Source organism: Falco cherrug, chromosome 10 (genome assembly GCF_023634085.1).
Source record: "Falco cherrug isolate bFalChe1 chromosome 10, bFalChe1.pri, whole genome shotgun sequence".
Classification (NCBI taxonomy): Eukaryota; Metazoa; Chordata; class Aves; order Falconiformes; family Falconidae; genus Falco; species Falco cherrug.
Window position 1 is genome coordinate 28689866 of NC_073706.1, and position 26129 is coordinate 28715994.

At 39.4% G+C, this 26129-nt stretch overlaps 1 protein-coding gene and 1 long non-coding RNA gene across 23 annotated transcripts in view; one reads left to right on the forward strand and one right to left on the reverse strand.

Annotated features, from left to right (window-relative positions):
- The window catches only part of GALNT18 (polypeptide N-acetylgalactosaminyltransferase 18), a 328676-nt gene that overhangs the window by 274384 nt on the left and 28163 nt on the right, over positions 1-26129 (forward strand). For all 7 annotated transcript variants that reach the window (XM_055723132.1, XM_055723134.1, XM_055723131.1 and 4 more), the window contains 2 exons: positions 1221-1358; positions 3681-3776. In XM_055723132.1, the coding sequence (XP_055579107.1) occupies positions 1221-1358; positions 3681-3776 (234 nt within the window). The remainder of the gene's footprint in view (positions 1-1220; positions 1359-3680; positions 3777-26129) is intronic.
- Positions 1-26129, reverse strand: part of LOC106631402 (uncharacterized) — a 316586-nt gene that overhangs the window by 13443 nt on the left and 277014 nt on the right. The gene's annotated exons all lie outside the window — the stretch shown is intronic.

Genomic DNA, 26129 nt, shown 5'->3' on the forward strand with positions numbered 1-26129 from the left:
TCTTATGAATGATGTAGGGCTTAAGGGGAGGAGAGCCATCATTTTTGAGGATTAATCTGAGTTATGCCTGTTTATGCCAGACCTCAGTTTCCTACTTTTTAGTATACTTTGCTAATGTGGAAATCAATTTTACTTTAGTTAGAAAATGCTTCCATAGTAAAATAGACTTGTTCCAGATTAATTCATTAATTCAGTACTTCAGGATGTAACAAGCAGTTGTTGCTTCAGCTGCTCAGAAACCTAGATACTTAGAAAGATACCTTTTTGATGTGTAACTAAGAATATTCAGTGCTTCCAATGCTATTTTTAAATCGTATCTGGTGGCTGACAAAGTCTTTCAGGCACTTATGGCCCAGTAAAGGCTGCTGTTTAAGTAGATAGATTATAGGATTTCCCTATGAAAATTATTTATCCTGTGTTTTGTTTGAGGCAGAAGTGCTAGAGCACAGTGTGGAGCAAAATGTCTCATTTTTACTTCCTGTCAAACACAGCCATGAATTTATGCTTAGATCCCTCTCTAAAAAATTCCACTGTGTGATTTTAACGTGATAAATTATTGATTTTTATATACAGGACCTTTACAAAACTCACGCTTTATCCTCTGCTCTTACAGTAAGTACAAATTAGGTTAGCTAGAAATTGTAAAGGAGAATAAAAATTAGGGGAGAAAATATTTTGCAATTGCTTTTAACAAAAATATCAACTTCTCTTTTTACATTACAAGAGAAATTTAGTAAGTGCTATTTCAGAAAGGTGAGCACGGCTTCTGCTCTTTGCAGGGAAGCAGTAAACCCAGGCTTCAGAACTGGCCAGAAAGTGTCATATATTAATGATTAGGCCGCAGTGGGACACAAGCAATAAAGTTGTTTCTAGGGCAACTTGCTACTTCCTGCCAATTACTGCTGGATCTGGAAAGTGCCAGGGAACTGGAGAACAGTGATCCTCCTTGCAAGTCAGCGCTGAACCCCACCAAAGTCAGCAGGAGTGGCTCCAATGACCAAAGCAGGCTCTGGAAGAGACCCCGCCATGGTGACCCCTGTCCGATTTAATGGGGCCCTTACGGCGTGCGTGTGGGGAGCAGACTCGCTCCACAACCAAAAGCTGATAATTATCATAGGTCATAATTGTCTTTGCAATGAGGGAGATGCTGGATGATAGTTTACACAGAAGTGTATCACTGATGTCTTTCCTGCTTCTTTTGTCCTTTGTTTTATGTGCAGGACTCCGGAATTGATATTGGTGATATTTCTGAGAGGAAGGCCTTGAGGAAAAAGCTCCAGTGCAAGACTTTCAGGTGGTATCTCGTCAGCGTGTATCCAGAAATGAGGATGTATTCAGATACTGTCGCCTATGGGGTGGTAAGGATCTTTTTTACACTTCCCATTCTTAAAAGGTGGGGGAGAAGGGTGTAATAGCGGAAGTAATTCACAAAGACAATGCATGGCTCTAAGTAGAAGAGTCAGATAATCTTCAAGTCCCTAGTTAAGTAATTTGTTAAGACTGGATAGTTGACAGAGACAGCTGCTCTGCTGTAGTTTATGCCAAGGTTATTCTGAATGTTACCCTCCTCCCTGATTTTTCATTTGTTTCGTGGATTGCATTCTACTCAGAGATACTCAAGGCATGATTTTTTAGACACACTGGAGCTGTCAGCTGGAAGGTTTGTGGCAGCAGCTGAATTAACAAAACAGGCTCAGTATTCCAGCTGCAAGCTTCTTAATACTGTAGCCAAACCTTAATTCATGACCTCAAATGCCTGTATTTTGGGATCATCATCATCATTACTTGGGTGACAGTAGTACACTTGTCTATGTCGAAAACACTCTTGAGTTGTTCTGTGCTAATTAAAGCGGGGGCAGTTCTGGCCTGTAGAAATGTCAGGCGTGCCTGACACGGAAGACGAGCGTGGCAAGTTAGTATGGACCCACAGGAAGCTAGTAGAGCTAGGACGTCCTTTTTACATTCTCTATCTGGCATCATATTCACAAAAATTGATTCCTGTAATTAAATTAGACTGTTTTCTGTAGGGGTCATTTCTCTACAGGTATTTTAAGTTATTGTAGAGTTGTGACTGGGGTAAGAGCTTGAGAAATTAAGTCCGAGGAGCTAGCTCATTTTACAAGGTTTGTAAGAAGAGGACTGGTGTGAAAAGGAACACACCGTTTCATCTCTTTTGCTTTAACACCTCATCACCACAGCTGCTGTTAGGGTTAAGGTCGGACTCTCAGATCTTTGTATCTATTTTACTGCTGGGTCAGCCCTCTCAGCTAAGTCACATGCTGATGTTGGTCAAGACAGATGATTTTTTTTTTTTTTTTGCTTCCTTTATTCTGGAGATGGTTGTGGAAAATGTTGTAACATTAGGACTAGTATTAGAATCTGAGTTGGTGAAAGAGGTTTTGAAAAGCTGAAGGCGGTGGTGGATCTAGGCATGAATTAATAAGGCTGGTATTTATCATTGTTTTGGGTAGAGGGTAATGCCTAACATCTGATTTTAGAGTCACGGTCATGGTTATGTTTATGCCTAAGAAATAACAAAGGTTTGAGAGAGGAAACTTTTAAACTTTTTAATTCTCGAGGCTTGCAGGTAAGAATAAGGCCAGTCCTGATACCTAATGCATGTTTTCCCTTTTATGTTGAGATTTGTCCTGTTTATTACTGAATTTAGAGTTACGTTTAGAGTTGGAAATCTTGTAGAGATGAGTTCACGGTTGTGATTTTATTCACTGCCTGGCTTCAGTCTCTGGCTTTTCCACACTTAGTACATAGTAGTGCACTTCTAGACTTCCTTTCTAAGCATATCGATTTGTCTTCCTCAAAGGAGCCCCCTGTACACAACTGACAGGGCTGCTCAGTTAATCACAGATGGTTGCAAACCACATCACCTCTTTGCTCCCTCCATCAGACAATTCTTTAATGTTCTCTGAACTTCCCTTATAGCACTGAGCACCTTTATGCATGCCCATGGGTATGCAGTCCACATCTTTGGCCTCACACTCAAAAAGACCTTCCAGCTATCTGTGCTCATTAATTTAGCACTTCACTTTAAGAAAATTCTGCCTCAGCATTGCAAAGCTTATATATAGGGCCCTGTGATGAACAGGGCCAAGTACTTTGCAGTCTGTTCATAGCTAGATTGCTGTTCGTGGCTTAGCCTGGAATAATGCAAAGTAGAGCTAGTGCATACCAATTGGCCAGAAGTCTCCAAGTGTCAGCAGAAAGGACTTTTTGGATTATTTCCAGAAATCAGAAGACTCTCCTGGAAAAAGCTGTTTCATTGCAGGGCTTTCTCCTGTGTTTGGAACTCCATCCATGCTGCTCAGCTAGCTGCACTCTTAAAAAAAATTGTCTTTTGTATATAGTGTATACCAGAGACTCATTAGACTTAGTATTTTTAAAATGTATAACAAGAATTATTGCTATCTCTGAAGGCTTTTTGAAATCTACCTTCCCTGAAACCTTTTATAACATTGTTGAAACCAGTGATGTCAAATTATTTACAAGGAAGAATTTATTCCAAGTGCTCTCTTTTCAATGTTTTCACTGCAACAAGTATTTATAATTTTGCTTATTTCCTTGCTCAACTACATATGATTTTATTGCAAAGAAAAGAAAGTAATCACACCGTCTTTTCCTCATGTAAGGCTTGTTTGATTTCTTTTTCTTTCTGTTTATTTTAGCTGCAGAATTCCCTGAAAAGTGATTTGTGCCTTGATCAAGGGCCAGACACGGAGAATATCCCGATCATGTATATCTGCCATGGAATGACACCACAGGTTAGTCTAATCTCTGATATTGATGCTGCTCTTGCTAGGCTGTGTAGGAGGAACCATCTTGTACCTGTCACTGTATTCTTGCAACAATACCTCCGTAAGCTTTTTGGTATCTCTTTTATAAAGCCAGAACATTGTTTCTGCAATACATTGAGAATCACTGGTATATTAGCACTTTGACAGTGAGGTTTGTTTATTCATTTTGGAAGAATTTAAGGAATACAAGAGTCAGCACTGACCCACATTTTCATTTTTCATCTGTAACTGTGCATGTCGTATGAATGAAAGTGCATTTTAAAACACATTGCATACATACATATGTATGCTCACAGTTTATATACACGTTATCTGAATGAACAGCTTTTTGACTTATGTACTGTCTCATTTTCACAAATCTGAAATGTACAGCCACCCTCTTCACGCCATACAGCTGTGTCAAATTTCAAACCCTGTTCTTTTGGAAGCCCTTCTTCTAAGGCTCCTTTTTCTTCTTTCTCTGCTGTTTTCTTGTTGCTCTGGTTAGTGCCAAAACCTTGAATTACCCCAACCTTTCTATTTCATTACACAGCAGCTGGTTTTATTAACTTGGCAGACAAGAGGGTTAAGACATTGTATCTCTCCAAAGTGGCTAAGTATAGGGGCACAGGTGAAAGTGTTTCTAGGCGAATCTTGATGGTAAAAACGTTATGCGGCCTAGAACATGCTTGTCAAAGACAGATGGGCAGATTACCGAACTCCGTAAAATAACATAAGCAAAAATGACACAAAGGAAATAGATGTTTGTGGGAGTGAGTGGAGAAACTGAAAAATCCCTCCAGTTTGAGTATTTTTTTTTCTCCAACTACCTTTTATATTTGCTTCCTCAAAAGGACCCTATTGTGTTCCACTTTTAAGTTATGGATGTGGTTTCAGCCATGGAATATAAACACGGAGAGACAAGGGAGTCTTGTCCTCTGTACATGCATCTCACAGTGAGCGGGACACGTGAGTCTGGTGAAATGCAGATAGTATTCTGTATTTCCTGGCCAAGTTACACATGCTGCAACTGTGTTCTGTGCTGGCTTCCTTCATGGAGGCCCTTTAATATTGATCACTAGTGCCATCATGCTTGAGTAAATTATGAATGATGAAGACAAAAAGATCTGAAAATCCCATCCATCAGACTTGCTCACTGCATGGGCTGTGGCTTATTTGTCACATAATTATGTGGTAACTACTGTTCGCCTCCAGGAGGTTTTTAAGCTAGTTCTCAGTGTTCGCTAAGGAACTGTGCAATCCGCCTGTGAGCCAGAGCCATTATTCTTCATTTTCTGGGAGAGCATCATAACTCTCTTCTGGCATATCATCTGTGATAACAACACACTACAGGCACGGCTGTAAATTCCAATTAGAAATTTTAATTATAGTTAAGATAGAAACAACAACAACAGCAAAAAAAGTCACTTCAATTAGCACAGTTCAGTATTCACCAGATCGAGAACTGCCTTTGAATGTCAGCTGAAGCTCTGTATAAATGAGATAGCAGCAAATACATGACAAAGGGAAAAGAGGCAAGTTTTCTTGACGAGATTCTGCTCCTTTCATAATTATAATGTTGTGTCTCCTTCCATTACTATGCATTTAATTTGGTAACTAATGGTGTTAAAAACAACCCCCAAAAAGGCCCATATTTAAGCAAGATCCCAGTAATGAGTGAGAACTTTCTTTAAAAGCTGAGTAGACTTGCTCTATATTAGGGATTAGGGTATTAACAGGGAAAGCACTAACAAACATTATCTGGCATACTTCAAGATTTCCATTGCATATGTTGCATCTCTTGCTTAAGCAGAGCTGCAGCCACTTACGTTTCCTCTAGCATATTGGAAATATTTGAAAAGATGACTCCTTTTAATCTTGGTGAATGTGCCAGTAACCACAAAAGATAACTAGCAAGATACTAATTTTATTCTAGTGGTGGTGAAATGCTCTATAAAGGGGGTTATTTTTCCCACCTGGCAGTCCTTGCCAAAACAGGTTAGTCAAAAAGATTAGTTCCCCAATTCAGGACTGCTTGTATGACCGAGGGTTTTGGCGATGCCATTCTTAGCTCTGGTGCAAAGTTTTACCATTGCAGTTACACCATTTACAGCGTTAGAGCTGCCAACATGGATGGCTTTGTACAGTTGCACCTAGATGTGCGTTAATATCTGGCTATCGGGAGGCATTCCCTTGTGCGCAGTTTAAGTTGCTGCTCTTAGTTACTGCTATAGCCTCTCTTCTAAATGGGGTAACAGCCTCCTCCCCCCGACTAACCTTTTTCAGATGTTTTTGATTTTTCATCTTTTTGCAAGGGAGATGGCTTAGATGAGGTGTTTGACATAAGGTAACAGTTTCAGAATTTATGTACGCCTACAGTTTCCTTTTAGCATATTTTATACAAGAAGGAAATCACTGAAGTCAACAGAAAGGGAATTGGGTACCTGACATTAAAAATCCATGCTCCATTTTTTACACACAATATTGAGAACATCATGTGTAGCTTCATAATTAAAAGCAATAGAAAATGGCAAGGAAATATCCTTAAATATTGCAATGACATTATCAGAAATAATTTTCCCTGCAGTGCTTCAGTTTAAATAGACATCACAATTAGTGATGGTAAGACTTCTAAGATTCAGATTCCTCAACCTTTCTGCAATCCACTCCATATGTCTACTGCAACTAACAACAGCATATTTGTAATTCATTCCTGCTAGTATCTTAGAGCTCTTTATAACTGTGGTTATTTTCTAGTACTGTACTAGAAATAGAGAAAATGATGCAAATCTTACATGTGGTTAAATACTAGGATGGAATGGAAAATCAGAGCATCATCTGTCTGTTTCCTTAGTCCTCTGATACTACTACTGAGAAAGAATTTCTCACAGCAGGGTATTTGGCTTGGTTTGAGAAGACAGGGCACTTGAAAAACTAGAATCTGCAATTGGTTTTTGTACCCTCCTGGCTTCAGACAGTGCTTCCCAAGGTAGATGTATTTTGTCCTGGTGCCCATGAGCCCGGACACTTCAGGGGTTTGATACCATCCACTGAGTAGAGCAACTCGCATGTTCAACCAGTGAAGAAAACAAAATGGGTGTTGTTCCCACAATGATGCGTTCCCATGAGTTTAAGGGAAGACTTGCTATTACTTTAGTAAGAATTGTTTCATTACAAAATGTTGCCCAGTTAATTATAGGTTCTGTTGTTAACTTCTTTGTCTTTCTAAGTGATAGCATCTGAACAGTGTAACTTTCTAAGTTGCTCATCCTTCCCCAGTTCTGCTGCCAGAGCATATTGCTTCCTAAGCATCACGTCCTTCCATTTCTGCCTTTAGTCACTGACTGTCCAAAATCAACACTGTTGTTATTAGTCCCAACAGCAACATACAGGGTGTGTTGGTGCAACTCCCCAGACTCGTCAGCAAGAACATCGGCGTCACATCTCAGCATCTGATACTACTTCTTGTAGTCACCGTGGGGACGGGCAGCTATTAGATATGCATGAATCAAGGCCATAAGGTGGTTTTGGTACTTTGGTGTGCTGGTGGTCAACTGCTTGGAAGGGGCTTTTAGCATATGTTTTAGCCTGTCGTATCAAGCCCCTTCTGCTGTGCATTGCTGCTGCTGCTTTGAAACAGCGGAACAAAACTGACTTCTGCAGCTCAACTATTAAAATTGCGACCATAGTAAATGCAATATGGTAAAATAGTTAACAACGGCAGTTAAAATAGGTTCCTACTACACCGTTCAGCGGTGGTAGAAATCACGTTGCTTTAATTGCATGAGGACAGCTCAGAGGCAAAGCACAACAGCCCACAGTTGGTTCTGGCCAAAGGGACTACGCTGGAGCCAGCTGGGGGGTGTGAGGAAGCAGCCCTCCTTCAGTGTGATGATAGAGGGAAACGGGAAAATTGGGACATGAGGTGGACTGGCAGTAAAGGAGAAAGTGGGAGGGCATAAATGTAAAGAAAAGAAGGGAAGACAGAAGAATAGTAGCAGCAAAACAGTACAAAACATAAAGTTCATGTGAGGTTGTGGGGGTTTTGCTTTTTTTAAGTGGTTCATGCAGAAAAGGATAAAGGTGCTGTTTTAATTCTTGAAGTTGTTGAAGCAAAGCTAGAATTAAGCCATCCATTTAGGCCTTAAAAGGTCCATTTTCAGCAGTGCCCCTATTCTGCATAGTAAAGACGGTTGCTTATAGCTGGAGTAAGTACATGCCCCAGGCCTGACTGCATTCTGTTCTTAATTCCGGCCCCACCTGGGCCTGGATGTTTGTTGCTGTTGAAGACTGCTGTTTAACCAGGCCTGTAATCTTGAAGGCAGACTGATGACAGCGTGTCACTTGCATTAAAACTACCCCCGAGTGATAATTTGGAAGATTCTTTGCTGAGAATGAAAGACCACGTTATTAGAGACTTTTAACTATTGTATAATAAGTGCCATCAGTCTATGAAGTGGTATTTTAAGTGCAGACTTACCTTGAAAAGTGCTTGTGATTGAGGGGATAATGGGCAGTTCTGTGTTCCCTTGTTCAATAGCTTCTGGCTCATATATTTCTCAATTTATAAGCAGTTAAGCCACAAAGCTCACCCAGGGATGTGAAAGTCAATACAAACCAGTTAGATTTTGAGGAATTCAAGTTGAGGACCAGGGTCAGAAGACTATACTGGGAGAATTACTAGAAAAGAAATGCAGGTGAGAAGGGACACCCATTCATATCCTTTCATATTCTTGCAAGAGACTGCAAGACTGACTCTCGGAAACCAATGACTACAGCCCTGTCTGGTGTGACTTACTGCATCTCCGCTGAAGGCAACGAAAGGAATTCATGCCAACAGGTAGAGCTATGCCAGGTTACGCTGTGTAATACTCTGACCTGAAAGCTTAATGTTGTATTCTAAGCACAGTGTGCAAAGTACTGGAAATGGCAGTTACAAAAACTTCCGTGAACTTCTAAAAACTCTTTGTACAAGTCATGAGTGCTCCTTTTAAAATGTTATTTATACGTATTTTTGTAAAAAACATTTTTTCTTCAGTGAAGCTTCTTAGCATGGTGGTTGTTCATAAACAATACTTGTTAATTTGTAACCAAGAATATATATGACTGAAAATGGCTATCACTGAGGGAATTCATGTTCCAGTAAAAAACTACTAGGTTGACCACAAACACCATATGGTTCTTAGTCCAATCTGTAAAACACAGGAGAGGAGAAATTCATAGATGTTCAGCAGACACTTATCAAAAGAAGTAAAACTACTTTGCAAATAATTGTGTGTGTGTGTGTGTGTGTGAGAATCTGTCTGTTTAGAGATGTCTAAATTACTCATGTACAATAGAACAGATTTAGTGTGATCTTATGGTTATCAAGACATTACAAATATAAACATCTCAAAATTATATTTTAACAGAGCCTTAATTTTAATAAATCTGTTGCAGTGTTAAAAATTTTCTCTAGATTTCTGTGCCTAATGAAATTAATGTTGTATTGGACCATTTTCAGTGCCAAGGAAGGCTGGGAAAAGGACCCCATGCTTTATCAGAATGAGAGTTAGGGGAATCTGGAAGCACAACAGGAGCCTTCTTAGGAGTGGCTTTCTGTCTGTGAAGTATGCTGACCAAGAAGCATTAGAGACCATTTTAGAAGGAGAAATTAACAGACAAAATGTGATTTTATCATTTATGACATATCAGTCTTTCCATGACAACTTCCCACTTGATTAAAAAAAAAAATAAAAAATCATGGAAATACTGAATACTGCAGCTGCTTTTCCTTGACAGTCTCACTGCTGCCAACAGAACACCACCATGCTGCTGTCCTGAAAAGTTTTTGATAAAAGGAGTTTCTGTCGCTCAAGAACAGTGTATAGCTGTGACACCTCAGATCCAGAACTGGCTTATGGATGAATACGTATCCTTCTTCTACAGCTGAAAACTGAACCTATAGTGAAATCATCATTGTTCTAGCCAAAAATACAGCATTCTAAGAAACTACTATGAAATATATACATTTCAGAAAACAAGAAGTCTTTTGTTATTTAGAAGTAGGACCGTGTTCTTAAGTATGTGTGTAAAACACGTAAGCATTGCAAACCGAGACTGTGCAAGGAAACAGTTAGACAGAAGGCCCCACGTCTAACAGCTGCTGTAGCAGCACGTTTCAGTGGTTGTCAGGGAATAAGGATGAACAGAACAAAACCTGCTGATGTGGATCAATGACTGACCCTTCAAACTTGAAAAATCGTTGCCCTGAAGATGAGATGTCTACAATAAACACTGTCATGGAGTCTTTTTTAAGCAATAAGAAGGAGCACAGCAGCTGTTTTAACAGCTGTCAGTCACGTGCAAACTCAGGGTTGATGTTCATGTTTGTCTTCAAGGTAAATGTTAGACACATTCGATGTCTGTGTAAAAGACAGTCTGATCTGACATCTGCTCTGTGTAGTGCCATTTCTTTCTAAGGACATGCTAACATATTGGTCTGAAGTTAGCAAGTGCCTGGTTTACGATGATTATTTAATGTATGCAGGCACATACAGAGTCCTGTACAGAAACTGAACTGTACAAACCACCCAATTACATGTTGGTCCAGATACTCTGCAGTGAAAAGTCACACCATGCGGCAGACAGTCGTCATTCCTGTCTTTGTACAGCCAAAGTGAGTGTGTCATTATTCATACAGAGTGAAACAGCTGCATCAAGTGAGCGGCAGCTTGGCCGGTTGGCCTGATTCTTGGTGTCCGTGCACAGGGGACAGGGGGCTGTGCTGATCTTCAGCTTCTTCAGAGGCTGCACCTGACATAGCACAGTCAGGCTTCTTGTTTTCCTTGGTCTTTTTCACTAAACCTTGTAGAATGATCTAAGCACCGGGCCTAACACAAACTGTATGTACATGCTTCCTGGGAATAAGGGTATTTCCACCATAAATGCTTCTGAAACTAGAATAGCTTGCTTTTTTTTTTTTTTTTTTTTTTTTTTTTTAAACCTAGGTTGCTCAGTTCAGTACAGGTCCAAGTGACAGAAGAGAGAAGTTACAGAGTAAGTGAAACTGCCTAGCAAGGATAGTTACAAGTATTAATGAATTCTGATTTTTTATTTTAAAAATATTCTGTAAAGGGCCTGCTTGCTGTGGCAATTAATGTCTTATATAAGACATCCCTGCTGAGTAGTTTGTGGAGGCTATTTATGTTTCTGTTAATTTTTTTCAGTGCATAAATCCTGATTTTGATCACTGTAAAGTTAATAGAAACTGTGACCTTGTTTGCAATGGAAGCAAAATCTGGTGTTAGTTTTTTGCAATCCCTTACAAATTAGAGAGTTTTTCTGATGTATGCCTGAGAAGCTACATCCAGCAAACACTTTTTCAAAGCTGCAGCCTCTTTAGAATATAAGTGTATCAGGGAGCTACAGAAATCTTTCAAAGGTTTCTAAAACCAACCAGTCCTTCCTTGGCCTAGCACGGGCAGCGCAACACTTTCTTCTTGGGGACCTATAGTGGATGAAGACTGTAATATATAATTTCAAATCGTATATATTTTTTTTTTAAAAAAAATTTTTTTAAACCCTCTTTTTCCTCAAGTTTGAATCTGGCCGAATTCACTTGAATTCAAAAGAATGAGCATAAACAGTCCTTCTTCAGGTTTCAGACCTAGGCTAGCTCTTTGGTGTGTTCCACTTCACTGATTAAAAACAAAAGCAAAGAACACAAGCTGCAGAACTGCATTATTCTGGATCAGAGGAAATATCTTCTGCATCCCTCAATTTGGAAATAATGGAATGGATATTGTTGTTTATTTATTTTTGCGTTTGAAACTATGTAGTGTAAAAACATTGTGTATACCTGTGAGAACTGATCACTTGGAATTGAAACTCCAACCATAGTGAAATGAAATAGTGGAAAAGCAATTTTTTATTTTTTTTTTTTCCTAAGAGTGACATTGATTTTCTCATTTGGAGCATATAGCTTTTATGTACTCTTGGAGAAATGTTTTTGTTTCAAAGTGATTTTTCCTTTGTTTTAGTAGGATGGCCTAGAATTAAAGACTTAGAAATGCCTTAGATGCTTTTGAAATCTTTATTCTTGCCTAGTGTACAGGATCACTGCTGAAGGTGAGCATGAATAAAGAAAAAGGAAAATACTAATATAAGCTGAAACAAGTGATTTGGCTGAAGTAGTAATCTCGACGTTCAGGTTCCAGGACGTGAGCTGAAGTTAAAAAGCAAGAATTCAAAAAGTAGCTCAATTCTTTTAAGAGTGTTATGAATATTCAGGACCAGAAGAAAGAACATTAACAACCTGAATTACTTGAAAACTTAAGAGCCAAAAGGTCTTTTTTAATTAATATCAGCTAATTTATAAGCATGTTTCTGACTGAGAAATAACTGCTTGTTTTGTGCAGATAGATGGAGAAGAAGAATCAAAGGTAACTTGGCTAGGGCTGCAAATGACGTGTTTGAAAAAGCAAGTAAAACCCCTAACCACAAAACATGACAGGAATAAAAGCAGTTGTCTGTAATGCACTGTATCTGTTCAGCCATTCTTGTAAATAAAAGGGAAATGCTCATCTCAGAGAATGGGTAAGAGTTCTTTTAAGGTACCTGTGCTATTTAATATTTTACAGCAAAGGTACTGGTGCAATTTTACGTAGATTACAAGATATGAGGAAAAGATAGAGAAGCATAAATTGACCTTTAATGGGAGGAAAGATTACTAATGCTGATCAGAAGTAATGTCAGAAGGGTACTCAGAAAATGCTGTCAAAGACATTCAGTTGTAAAGCTTTTGCCTAGTAAAGCAGGATTTCCATTGAGATAATAGAAACTTCCAACTGGCAAAAATTCTGATGTCAGGTCTAGGCAGGTTACAAACTTAGTTTTCATCGCATTACTGCAGAAAAGAATAAAGCATCATGTCAGCAAAAAATAGTAGTATGCAAACTTGTGGAGTGCACAGAGAATATGCTGGCGACCACAAAGAATGCTGGTGCACAGAAACAACAGGGTTAGTAAATTAACTCCTCTGTTCTTCTCTGTTGTACAACTCACAGATCTGGGGCTTTTTCAGTTTGGCTTTGTTTGCTTTTGTGTTTTGGGACTTTTGGGGAGTTATGGTGTTGGGTTTTTTTAAAGAAAAAATGGTTAGTTATTGCTGTACATTACAGAAAGTTCTTCTCAGAATTTTTTTTTTCAATAATTTATGAAGTATTTCCACTTCATGTTTTGTGCGTCATGTTATCATTACCATGCATGTTTTCTGCATTGCTTTCATTTTTGTGCTTGCCTCTCAGCCCTTGGATTACCCTCTTCATCTTGAATTCTGTTGCCTTTTTATATGATTAAATCCTACTTTAGCATCATTGTTATCTTTCCTGGTTATCTTGTCCACTGTTGGTATGCTTGTTACTGATGTAGGAGGAGAAGGACATATATCTGCTGTCTCTAGAGTTTGACTGGAAACACTTTAATCAGCATTATGTTAAATAGTGTTTACTCGCTGTGGGTATCAGAGCCACTGAAAGTAGTAGAGGACTGCTGCAGAGGGGCCATGTATCTTTGGAAAGGAGTCTGGCTTGTAGCTCAGCATCAGTGAAGTGGTAATCACTGGCTTGAGGCCATCAGACATGTTGCTACCAAGGCCGTAAACACCTTGCGATCTCTTCCTGCACTGCACTGCGTGGTGCTCGCACCCAGCAAGGCTCAGCAGAGCACCCAGCCTTGGGAGCCGGTTAACGGGCCGTAGGTAGTGTGCAGCCTGCGGCCGGCTTTACTCCATGCAGAGGCGTGCGTCTGGTGTCTGGGCAGAACCACTTGTCTTAGGTCTTGCTTGTACTAGAGCGTTGCTGCCAACAGCCCAGCCCTGGAGAGCTGGCTCTGGGCTTGGCCTGATGTGACTGGTGCAAAGTGTGCTCCATCGTATATGTTAATCGCTTCACTGGGCCTTCACAAGTGTCCGTGTATTTTTTTTCTTTTAACAAAAATGTATGAAGTGGCTGTCCTGAGGCCACATACTCACAGTACCCTGATATTCCATAGGCTACTTTAGTGTCAAGCTGAAATATTTTTTTAACTTGAAATTAACTTCCCATTGTATTCTACTAACAATCTTTCTCTGCTAGGTGGAATAGATATAAAAATTTCCATACTTCAGCTGACTTTATCAAAAATGTATAGTACAATCAAAAAGGAAGGACAGGGCTTTCTTTCCTTTGCTAAGTTGAAAACGTTTTTAATAAACGTGTTTGGAGAAATAAAGCAGCTGTACTGGGTACCTGCAGTGTCTCATAATCTAATATTATTTGAGCATTTCACATTTTGTAAGTGCATTAATTTCAAATAGATCAGAGTTGCATATTAGGTAGCAATTACTAGAGTTGTCTGTATTTAAAAGATGTCTCATTGCAAATTGGCATATCAGCGGGCAGTTTTTAAAACTGATCGTCGCTTGCAATAGAAATTCAGCGTAAATCCAGCAGTTATTCAGAACACACGTATAGCGCTTGGAGATATATGTTGTTGTAATTGTTGGATGGTTGTCAATTCAGTACAACATCGTTCAAAAGAACGTTTATCTCATTTGTTACTTCATCAGAGGTAAAGTTCTTAAGGTTGGATTTTTGTTTCTCAAATTCTTGACAGTATGTGAGTAACTGTTAGAGAAGGTAGTTAATACAGTAGATGGAAGAGTCACTTTATTCAGTTTTATTGATAATTTTATTATGCCATTCCATTAATTGAAGTCATCCTCTGGCTCATTTAGAATTCATGGACCAAATTTAGTCCCCATGAAAGCATATTTAACTCCCTCTGTAATTACATGAGCTGTATTACTTTCATTCAAATTCTGATCAGCAATTCAGTTTCAGCTTAGTTTCTCTCTAGTATTGTTCACGACTTGCAGAGTAGGGTTATTTGCAGAAATATTTACGGAATTATTCTATCCACAGTGTGTTTCTGTGAACCAGGGATTTTTTTTTTCTCCTGTTCATTAACCATCATTTGTCCAATCAGAAAGCAGAGAGAAAATGAGAAATTATTTGCTTACATAAGATCCTGATTGAATATTTATGAGTAACTGAAAAAAAAAGTGCATTGATTTGTAAGCCAAGAAAAGATCTGTTTATCAGATGATTTATTTGAAATCAGCAATCAAACTAGCTCTTAGCAAGACCTGAGTTCAATCTAAACCTGGTTGTATTTATAGACTAGAGGTTTTTTCCCCAACAGAAAATATGGGATACTAGAGACTTTTAATTTAACATTGTTTCAAGAACCAGTGGCTAGAAATTAAAGCCAGTTGGATACAAATTAGGAAAACGGTGCATATTCTTATCAGAGGAGATGACTAGCCATCATAAGAAGCAGCGATAGTAACTGTTGAAGTCATCAAAGCTGATAAAATTCTGGAAACTGCGATTTAATGTGAGACAAGTTACTGGACTTAAGAGGTAAGCAGGTGCAAGTATATAGCCTGTAGCATATGGAAGATCAAAGTAAAAAACCTAATGGTCCTCTTTGGCTCTTAAATCTACGAACCTGTCAACTAAGTGGCAATCACAGCTGGTACTTCTTTGAATATTAATTCACTTTAGAATGTACAGAAAAAACACTGATGGTTACACTATAGGAATAGGGGTGTATGCTTTTAATGAAATCGGTGATTTTTTTACATGTTTTTGTAAGGTAAAGAACCTTATAGCTTTAAAAAATACTTGCTAAATTTCGTGAATCATTTGCCCTCATTCTTTTTTTTTTTTTTCCTTTTCTCTTAAAGTGTGATTAAACTCATTATGCAGGGATAGCTCTGTTACGCCAGGCCTATCTTCTCAGCTGGCTGTCCATAAAGGCCTAGAGCAATCAAGTGAAAAAGCCGATGAATGCATTTAAGTCATTTAGATGTTACTGCAATATTAACTTTGTATTTGTTTAGCAGGGAACTGCACTGATTGCGAACCTTGGAGCTTTGTTGCTCTTGCTATGTTAAAGTTGTAGTGATTTATTCAGCATGCATTTTACATTTCAGCATGCATTTTTAGTGCTTTCAAACTCTGAAATTAGTCTCAAAACTGCATTGACTTACTCACTAATGGCATCACTTTGGGAAGGAAAAAATAATAGCACAGCTTATGAACTCCTAAGTTTAAATAAAAAACTGGAGAAAAAGATAGGTTACCACATTAAACCTGGAACCGTTACAGCTCATGCTGCTTTGCATTTAGTTTGGAGGTCTGTCACCAAAGGGCAGGGACAAAACTCGGTAAGAAGGAGATCATGCCAGTGATGGTAAATCAGAGCTCTGAATTCAGGTCAGGTTTAGGTTTTAGTCAGATCTATTTTATATTAACACAGAACCAAATCCTTAAATTTTTCTTTTGTCCTCAAGTGTGTTCAAATGAGGAAGTCTCCCACTGTTCAAACAGAAATTATCAAATACCATTGCATTAGCGTAGCACAATGTGATAAAAAAAATTTGTTATAATGTGCCTGCACAGTGTTTTCACGATATGGGCATACAGTGTGTGTACCACTTGCCTTCCAAATGTTGTGTGATGTCAGCATAATGTAAACATCATGTCATTACTTTGTGTTGCTGGACAGAATTATGACAGTGACTGAGTAACTGTGTTTTTATTTATTTGTGCCCAAGGTAGTCAAGACACTAAGTCCTTTCACCTACTGGATTGATTTAAACATGTCATCAAGTTTAACCTCTTTCTCATTAGTAAGTGAGAATTTGGCAATTTTAAGAATTTCTGGAGCAATCAGATTGCTTTTTTCCCAGATTGCATTTTTTAATTCAATATGGTGAGTAACGAGTAACTGTAAGTATGTGCATAATGATGATTGGGACCTTCTTGAGCACTCCAGGCAAATTTTAATGTGAACTGTCAAGCGAGCTAAATGTTATTCTGCCAAATGAGTGACATACGTGGTTAATACTCTGAAGTACCTAATTCCACACTTTCAACAGGAACCATGCTGAATAATTATGAATTAACTGTTTGCTGCAGAATGCCCATTTCTGGCTTCCAAATATGTTTCTAATACCCTATTGTAGGTTGTTTTCAAAATCTTCCCATTGTAGACTACTGCATTTATAACTGCACATAAATAATATGAAGGAATACTCTCATCTAAGCAATACTACCTGAGATGATAACTCTGTAGTTATGGTCACTAAGAGGAAAAAAAAACACCACCTACAGGAACTGTGGCAGGTTTGATGTTTATTTCTCTTTGACTGCCTTAGCACTCTCCAAACTTCTGAAAATCAATGCTAACTAACTTTTTTGGTTAATCAGATAAATATTACCTCTTAGAATTCTTCCTGTCCCTCCAACTTTGTTGCTCTCCAACTGTTTGCAGTCCTGTGCTTATGGGAAACTATTTCCCAGAGTCATGGAACACTTGAGGTGGGAAGGCACCTCTGGAGATCATCTAGTCCAACCCCCCTGCTCAAGCAGGGTCAGCCCTCGCAAGTTGCCAGGGAAGATAGCTCATGATACTTTCTTTTCCTGTTCTGTCTGTACAAAGCAGATGAAACCCAGCTCATCTTGGGTAAGTGAAGAGTCTCTTATATGAGCAAATATAAGTGGCATTGAAATTATTCTGTCTCTTCCTGAATTTGCTAACTCCAAGCCAAGGATTGTGCTTGGCCAGGGCTGCAGAAAAGTTCCTGTCAGGATAAAAGTACCATGGCCTCATGTAACCATCACTTCCACAAAGGCCAAACGTTCCCCAAGAACTGAGACAGATACAAAGGAAACTGCAGTATTTCTGACACCTGTTGTTACCTCTTGAAAGTGAGCAAGCCAAGCATTAAGGATTTAAGGTAACTTTAACCAAATGGAGTAACCCATCAAACTGTTTCACCTTCAGTACAGAGCAGGCTAACAGGACAATGACTAAAGCTCTGATTGCACTAAGCCTGGCCCAAGGATTTCAGTCACTGCCTAATGAAACGCTGTCTGGCTAACACCCATGAAATGTGGATCCGGCTTTAAGGGCAGAGCAGCTTCTGACAATTCAGAGATGCTTTGTGCAACCAGACGAGCAAATCTGGTGCCCCATGTGCAGTAGAGAATGTAGGGTCAGTAACAGTTTCATTAAGAGAGCGCAAATCACTTCATGTACTATTTTGAGATAATGAAATCTGAGGATGTTTGAGTTTGTGAGTATTAAGTTGATTGTTGAGGAACAGAGCATAAAAATACTGTAAATAAAGAGCAGTGCTCCTGTGAACAGGAAATGTTTTGTATCACAAGTGCAAATGGATGCAAGTCATCTGAGAAATGCTGATTAGTTAAGAGGGTTCCCTTGCAAAAACAGGCTTCGTGCAGGAGATTCAGGAGTGCTCATGAAGAGGTGCTTAGGGAGAGAAGTCAGAATTTGACCTCTGCTACTCAAAGGTACAACAGCTAAGTGAAAAACCTACATTAATGTAAATTAAAAGGCTGCTTAGGACTAAGGTCTGCATACATGAAGCTCTAATTTTATGAAATGGAAGAACTTTTTCTCCAGGTTTGTAAATTGAAAGCTGGAAAGCTGGGTCAGTTTCACTTCCCTTTGATGTAGTAACAGATGGACTCAGATTTTTTTTCTGCCCGCTCTTCAAAATATTTTTCTTCCCTTTAGTGAGTACAAGCACAAAATTACAATAAATCTCTACAGTGAGATCGTAACAGGTCAGATTGTGCTCAACATTATATTGGGATCAGGTACATTAGTCTGATCCAGCATCTCAGGTGAGGGTGTAGCCTGTTGCCTCAGGTTCCTATTCACCTCCTAAATTGTTCTTTGAACGTTGCAGGAACAAAATTTTCTGGTACCTGCTTTTAGGGCCAATGTGGTTTGGCTCAAAAGGAGAGGTCTCTGTGGGCTTGAAGCAGACCAGGAGATGTCACCTGGAATTTCCCAGAAGTTTGTAGTGTCATTTTTGACTCTCCAAGTTTCTTTCCTACTGTGAATCTGACAAATGCGAGTCACGGAGTGAGCTGCACTGGAGATTCTCTGACAAATTGCTCCCCTGTGATTCTGCTTATGAGGACAACAGCAGTGTCTTTGAAAGGTGCATGCTGGCCAAAGGAAATAACTTGTAGTTGGTTCTAGTTCTGTCCTCCAGATGCATACCAAGGCAGGGTCTGGACCAGCAGTTTGTTGACTGAAAAACAGACATTTTACTCCAGTCTGTTTTAGTCTGGGGGAAAAGTTAAATACAATTAATGTGGCTTTGAGTTAAACTTGGCTCTGCTCTTTTGTGGTTTTGCTACACTCAATGCAGGGTGCAGACCAACATAACGTGTACAATACAGAACAACCCACTCAGTGAAATGGATATTCCCATGCAGCAATCTTAAGGTAAGCAGAGGTTCAGTGTAGGAGAAATCTCCCTTTTGCTGAGAAATCCAAGAGCCCTGAATCAGCGTGAGGCCAGCACGTGCCTATGACAGGATGGCAAGGTTTCCAAAAGCCACAGCAAAGGAGTGTAGACTCTGCGATCTGCAGTTGCCTCCTCCATTGGGGTACTCGGGGGATCTGACGATATGGCTGCTGGTCACTGGATTACACTAGCTCTGTGGGCACAACAGCCCGGCTGTGGGTAAGGACGGTTTGTGAGTCTTGCATTCTCTCTTTCGTAAACTTCTACCTGGGCCTTGGAGCCCAGTGTCTAGGAATGGGGAGGGTCACTGCCCTCCTTCCCGGCAGTTTGGCGTGGGGGCGTGGGTCAGGACTGCAGTGGTGTGTCTCGCCTTGGCAGTTCCTCTGTCATGGCCATGGGCCATCGCCCCTGCGAAGGAGCAGGGAGGGCGCGGTAATCCCCAAACCGCTGTTTCCCTGGTGCACATCCCTGCTACCCCTGCACTTCTCATGGGGATCTGGTCCCAAAGGGCCCCTGCAGGGACACAGATTGGCACTTTGGGAAGAATCAGCTCTGCGAAATAGTACAAATGACTAAACAGTTTGTTGGACCATAGACAATTGTAATAATCCTTCTTGGTGTTTTTATTCATATGCAAATTTGGAAGCTGCTAACAATTGTAGTGTTGTTGTAGTGACACTCTGAGTGTCATTTCTGGTCACCCTGTGAACAGGGGAGCCACTACTTCAAGGTGTTTGGTTGTTGGATCTTGTAGAATTGATTACTTAAGAGCCCTGAAAGAACTGTACTATTTATATTGCAATTATTCAGTGACTTCTAATTATGAGTGACTGATGTGCCTGGTTTTTGTATTAATTCTAAACAGCGAGACAGAGGGCTTTTTCTTTACTTTAGGTCTGTGTCCTGCAGATACTGTTATAGGATAATCTACTTCAGATAATAAAATAAAGGCTGCTAAGACAGGCAGAAAACGCAGGGGAAAATCTGTGACATAATCTGCCTTTTGTGATGGAGGCAGCTTAGCCTCACAGCCTAGCCATACCTCAGCAGCCTGAAGCTTAGCATAGCTATTTAAGCTATTCACTGTTGGACTTGAAGGTCATTTAAACAACCTGGTTTTTTAGAGCTGTTGATTTTACTTTGCTGCCTTTCCACCTGATAATCTGTTACTCAGAAAAGCTGAGCCTTTTCTGCTTGGCCTGTGGATACATTTAAAGCCTAAGTTTATATGCGAGCCTTCACAGCATGATTGAAGGCCCCAGAAATCAAGTCCTAATTAATGAAAATGGGGGTGGGTATCATGCTATTTGCACGATTAAGCAATTTACTGTTTCATTTCTTGCCAAAGCTTACAGCCTGATTTGTGCAAGGGGCAAATTATGAAGCTAGCAGTGTTCTGAGTCATAGGAAAAATGAAGCTCACTTGGCCAAGCACAGTAAGGCTTCCCACACAGCCAGGACACTTGGATTGGTATTAATGTCCTGCTTGACATGAAAGCAATGTTCTGCTTTTTCAACAGCTTTATTCATTTATTTGTTCCTAGTCTAGAAAGACTTAAGTACTCATGGTAAGAAATCTTGGTGTGTGGTTATTTCTAATGTCCTTCCTCATTTCCATTCTTCCTTTAAAAAATGTCATTAGCACTAAAAGTACTTTCAGTGATGAACATGTATCCAGTGATGCTTTTCTTTGCCCTTTTCTTGGGGACCAGAAGAGCAGAAGAAAGGAGGAGTCTCTGGGACATGAGCACAGTATTCCAGCCTGAGACACATTTTATTTGCAGAGCTTTGTGAACTTTGCAATTTATTCATGAACACAGGCAGGACCGAGGTACAGGTTTTACATGAGGTTATAGTATACAGACTCTTCATTTAAATTCTAGATGCTGATTTTGTCTGAGTGTCGTTTGTGGTCACCCTGCAAACAGTGGAACCACTACTTCAAGACATTTGGTGGGCAGGAAAAATGCCATTTCTATTAAGGTACATACATTTCTCCACTTGCCTTGGAAAGCTTAAAAATGTTTCAGGAAAGAAATTTTCTTTTAGGATACAGTTGGGTTGGATGTAATTTCATAAGCTTCTGTCAGTCTCTACAGAGAAACCAACAATAAAGATTGAAACAAATCAGTTGAAGTGATAGACCTTATTGCTTGAAATACATCCTCTACAGCTAAGGAATAACCTTTTTACTTTTTGTAGGCTAGTGTTATTACGGATTTGCTTTGATTTTGATGTTGTCCATTTAAAATGCCAGAAATTCTTGTATCCAGCTTAATGCGTTTAACTTGGTTTAAGAGGCTAAATACTATTGAATGTGCCAGGATAGGAACACTGAAAGAAACTTTCCTTGTTCTCCATGGGACTGAAAGCTGCACCAGTCTGCATCTCCAACCCTATCCACTGAATAATCACCCCACAGGCTCTCATCTGTCAAAGCAATTAGCACAAACTTAAAGAGAAATTTAAATGATGCTTTGACCTTTCATAGAAAAGATAAAAACTTTAATGTTGATGGCAAAAATGACCAACAAAAAACGGTACAGGTCCTCCTTCTGTTCTTTGGTGGTTATCAGTCCTGTCTGCATCAGTGTTCAAACTAACTCATCCTCCATTAATGCACTGTTGTGAAGTTGGCTGTTGAGTCACATTAAGTCATTTAAAGAAAAAGAGATCACAGCATAGACATCAGATGTCTGAAATTTTATTCATGTTATGACAAAGTGCCACTGGTGCTTTTAAATCCTAAATGTATGGCTACTAAACCTGGCAGAGGTTTCATTTGCTATAGAATAGTTTATTAAAAATAATGCTACTGAGCATGAAAGTAGGGCATATATAGTATTTGCCTGTTCTGTAATTACAGACTGTATAAGACATGAAAACCTGAGGCAAAACCTCTGCAAACTTTAAAATAGTGCCAGGGTTTCCCTCTGAAAAATGACTAATTCTAACCTGGGAAAAGACTACAGAAGTTTCCACTGAGCAGCTCAAGTGGCAGAGCTTGGGAAGAGAACCGCCTACACTGAAACTGCAGCACTAAATGTTCCGTGTATGGAAATGCATGCTGTACCTGCAAGTAATGAGCCCTTAAGGTGGAGTTCCCAGATGGCAGTATGTCACAATCTCAGCTGTACGACAATTCCTGAAGCCATAGGAGAGACTAAAAACTGAAGAAAATTGTCTGTGTGAGTGCTGTGCATCTGTGCCGAGTTTCTCTCACACTTTTGCATTTAAACAAAATAAAAATCTTCTGCTCGTTTTGGTGTTTGAGGTCCTCTGCTGCACTGCAGAGGTTTTCCTAATTAGTCACTGTGCATTGATAGTACTCCGGATAGTTGGTGCTGCTCATCTCATGGGTCAACATATTGCATTCCTAACTAATTCACGAGTTTAATAACGCCCATAATAAGATGTTTAGAGTGTAATTATTTAACACCAAGCACTGAGAGGTTAGGAGGTCAAGTGGAGGTTAAATCTGCTGCTGAAGGAAACGCTGCTAATAAGACTAGGTGAAGCCTTCAGGGCTTCCTTTTTGTCAGAGAGCGGTGACAGACTGTGGGATGTCCTAGGCTATTATTTCAACTTTCATTTGCACATTATTTTCAGTGTATTCAGTCCATTGTAATATAAATCTCCAGATGGGTTCTTCATAGATCAGTACCAGCTGCTTTGCCAACACAGATTAAATGGAATGACAGGGAAGCCCAACTTCCCATAAAATCTGGGGTGATTTTAAAAATCTCAGTATGAAGTACCTTTCACTGTTCTACGTTCTGTGAGTCCTGCAGGATCTTCAGGTTCCAGCTTCACCTCAGTCTCAACAAGACGTCCCACTTACATTGTGACTGCAGCCTTTGTAGAGTTTTCATTTAGGTCAGTGTATTGATGTTGCATGTTATACATCATCTATAAACTTCATCACATGCAAAGGAATAGGGGGAGAAACTTGGATCCTGACAGTTTGTTCGGTTTCAGTGGACATACGTCAGACTTACTCTAGGTTTGCTGTGAATGAATCAAGCCCCATTTTTCTTGCTGTGGGATTTACTCCTTTGTATGTTGCAGAAACAGGCTAAAATACTACAAAGACTTTTAAAAGAGCAGTTTGTTTTGCATTTCAATTTGTTCTTCTCTCAAAGGTGCTGGCAAGGAGGTCACTTTACAAACTTAAGTTTGACTAATGAACTCTTATGGGTGATTCATTTTGTTTTGTGGGGAAAAATAAGTATGTCCCTGCTGGTAACCTAAACGAACAAAAGATAATCAGATTTTCACTGACCAGCAACGTGGTTCACATGTGCCGCCTATCTTTTTGTTATCATTTTCTGTACGTAATGCCTCACTTCCATGCAGATGTTTTAATGTCTGTATTTTATTGTCTTCAGCAACAAAATAATTAATTTTTAGACAGTTTTCTTGTATTTGCATATGTTGGTGTCAATGGAGTGCCTCTGGAAACCTTGTATCAAATGCATGCATGATCCTAAGAAGAATGGGTGAGATCTGGCTCACCTGAAATCAGAAACGGATGTTGTGATTGCTTTCAGTGAAGCCAGGAGAGCCAGTAGGTGTAGGAGTGAAGTAATGTATCTGTAGGGAGCTGGGAATTCTTCTCAAAGTTGTGCATGTAACTACCTACCTTTGTTCCCCTCAGAAAATCACACAAGTTCACAGCTCTTCTGGAACGCAAGAGGAGTTAAAGGGCCTCTGTATCCAGAGTCACTGGCTCACTACCACACAGGATTAAACATGATAGGACTGGATAAAAAAAAAATAATAACACCCCCAAACTCTCAAGATTAAGATATTACTAGAGTATCTTAATAAAGAAGGTGTGGCACTTGCTTGTAATTTGTTTGACCTGACTTACCACTTGCAGACACGTTTTATCAAATTCAATTTAGAAAAGGTAATAGTAGAAATAGCACAATTTATTTTAACAAATATTCAGAAGGTTATACTGCCAGAAAAAATACATTTTTCCTGAGAAGTGGTAAGCTACTTGTCTCATCCCTGGCACCAGATTTTTTTATTGTTATGATTAGAGTTCTAGGCATCCCAATAATGACCCAGAAATCTATTACATTAAGTGCTCTACAACCTCATAATAAAAAGTACACCCTTGATTTGAAGAGCTAAAGTCTGCAGATAGAATATTAGGAACAGGAGGTCGTGGCAGAGCGGAGAAGGGAATGCTATGAGGTACTGACACAGAACTCACTGCATTCTTGAGTAATGCTTTTGGTACATCAGCAAGTCTTTTTTTTTGTCTTTTTTTTTTTTCTGAGACATCTGAGCAAAAGTGCTATCCATGGAATGTGCAGAGGAAGGTAAGTTCCTTGGAAGATGCCAGCATTACTTCTAACTTCCAGGAATATTTGCTTGAAAGATGTGACCAATCCTGACCTAATTAGGAGCTGGAAGATAACCTATTGATACTTGCTAAGCTGATAAGCAATGAGAGGAAGGGTTAAGAAAGGTTTTGAAAATGAGGACAAGCAGTTTATGCAGCATGGAAAACAGAAGTGGAAGGATACTGCCTTCCTGAAAGGCAATCTGAAAACCAAGTTTTCAGAAGCATTCAGAATGGGTTTGAAAAGAGCATGAATTCTGACATCAGTGAGGAAGCCAGCAAGGTTCAGCTCTGAGTGGAAGAGCTGTATTTTAGAGATGTTTTGCAGGAAGAAAGGGCTGTATAAAAAGATCTGACGATTTTGGAAGAGGTTCAAGATGAAGCTGTGTGTTAACACACGTGTGTGATGTGTCTGTGCCCACAGCACTCTAAAGCACTTGGGTCTACTGTGAGAAGGTAAAAAATCTGCTTCTATACTTGTTGATGCTGAGCTACCAAATGCTTATACACAGTTGGCAGTGAGCTAGCTCAGATTCTGATTTGGCCGGGAGGAGTCAGCTCTGGTGTAAAGGATGGACCAGTGCATCAGCATATGGGGACGATGGGTAAGTCTGCAGGTGAGCAAGTGTTGAAGGAGAGAAAACGGGGTAAGATAGACATGGGATTCTGTAGGAGACCACAAAGAAAACTGTGAAGGGTAAAGAGGGATTGGTGGGAGAGGGAAAAGGAAAATTCAGATAGGACAAAGTCACAGGAGCCATAAGACAGCATGCTTTTTAAAAAAAGGACATAGCTGTCTATGCCAGAATTGTTCTGAGACAGATATATAGATATCTATATATACACACTGCCTTTTCTTTCTTTCCCATGGAAGAGTTGTAGAGATCTTGTGCAGACATAAAAGCAAAACCAAGAGAGGCTTTAGGAAGTGAATCAAGTAAAATTTTAACTTATCCAGGTCTTGTTAATTCTGTAGTTACCTTCATCAGGAAAAACATGGAAGTAAATGCTGAATGCATATATAAAACCAAGGATTGACAGTTCTGTTCAACTTAAAAAGTGGAGCTCAAGTAAGCAGATTTTTGTTTGCCGCTTTTAAGCAAAACTGAAGCAGAATACCAAAATAGGCAACAGCAGAATTTGGTATTCCGCTGCAATGTAGGTTCATGAATTTAAATTAAAAAGAAGTCTGACGTGGGGTTCCTGTTTTCTATTAAAATAATATGTTAACATTTTTGTGTCTCTAAGCCTGTATTTATAGCACCACACTGTATTATTTAAAGTTCCTGAACACCTTGGCTTTATTGCTGTCAAATGTTGTTGTTTAGAGTTCAGAAGTTAATTAGTGTATGGGCATGAAGAGGAGCAAGTAGGTCAGATAATCGGCATGCTGGTGAGTTAATTCAGTAGATACAAATCTAAGCACTGAAGTGAAATAGCAAATGGTTTCCTTCTTACACACTTTACAATTTAAGTCTAAATTATGGTGTTGCTACACTTGATACTAGCTGTTTGTCAGCTCATCTGTAAGCCAGGTTTCATAGTGAATAGATCCTCAACATAGATAAAATACAGTTATAATTGTTTTAAAGTTGTATCATCACTCTGC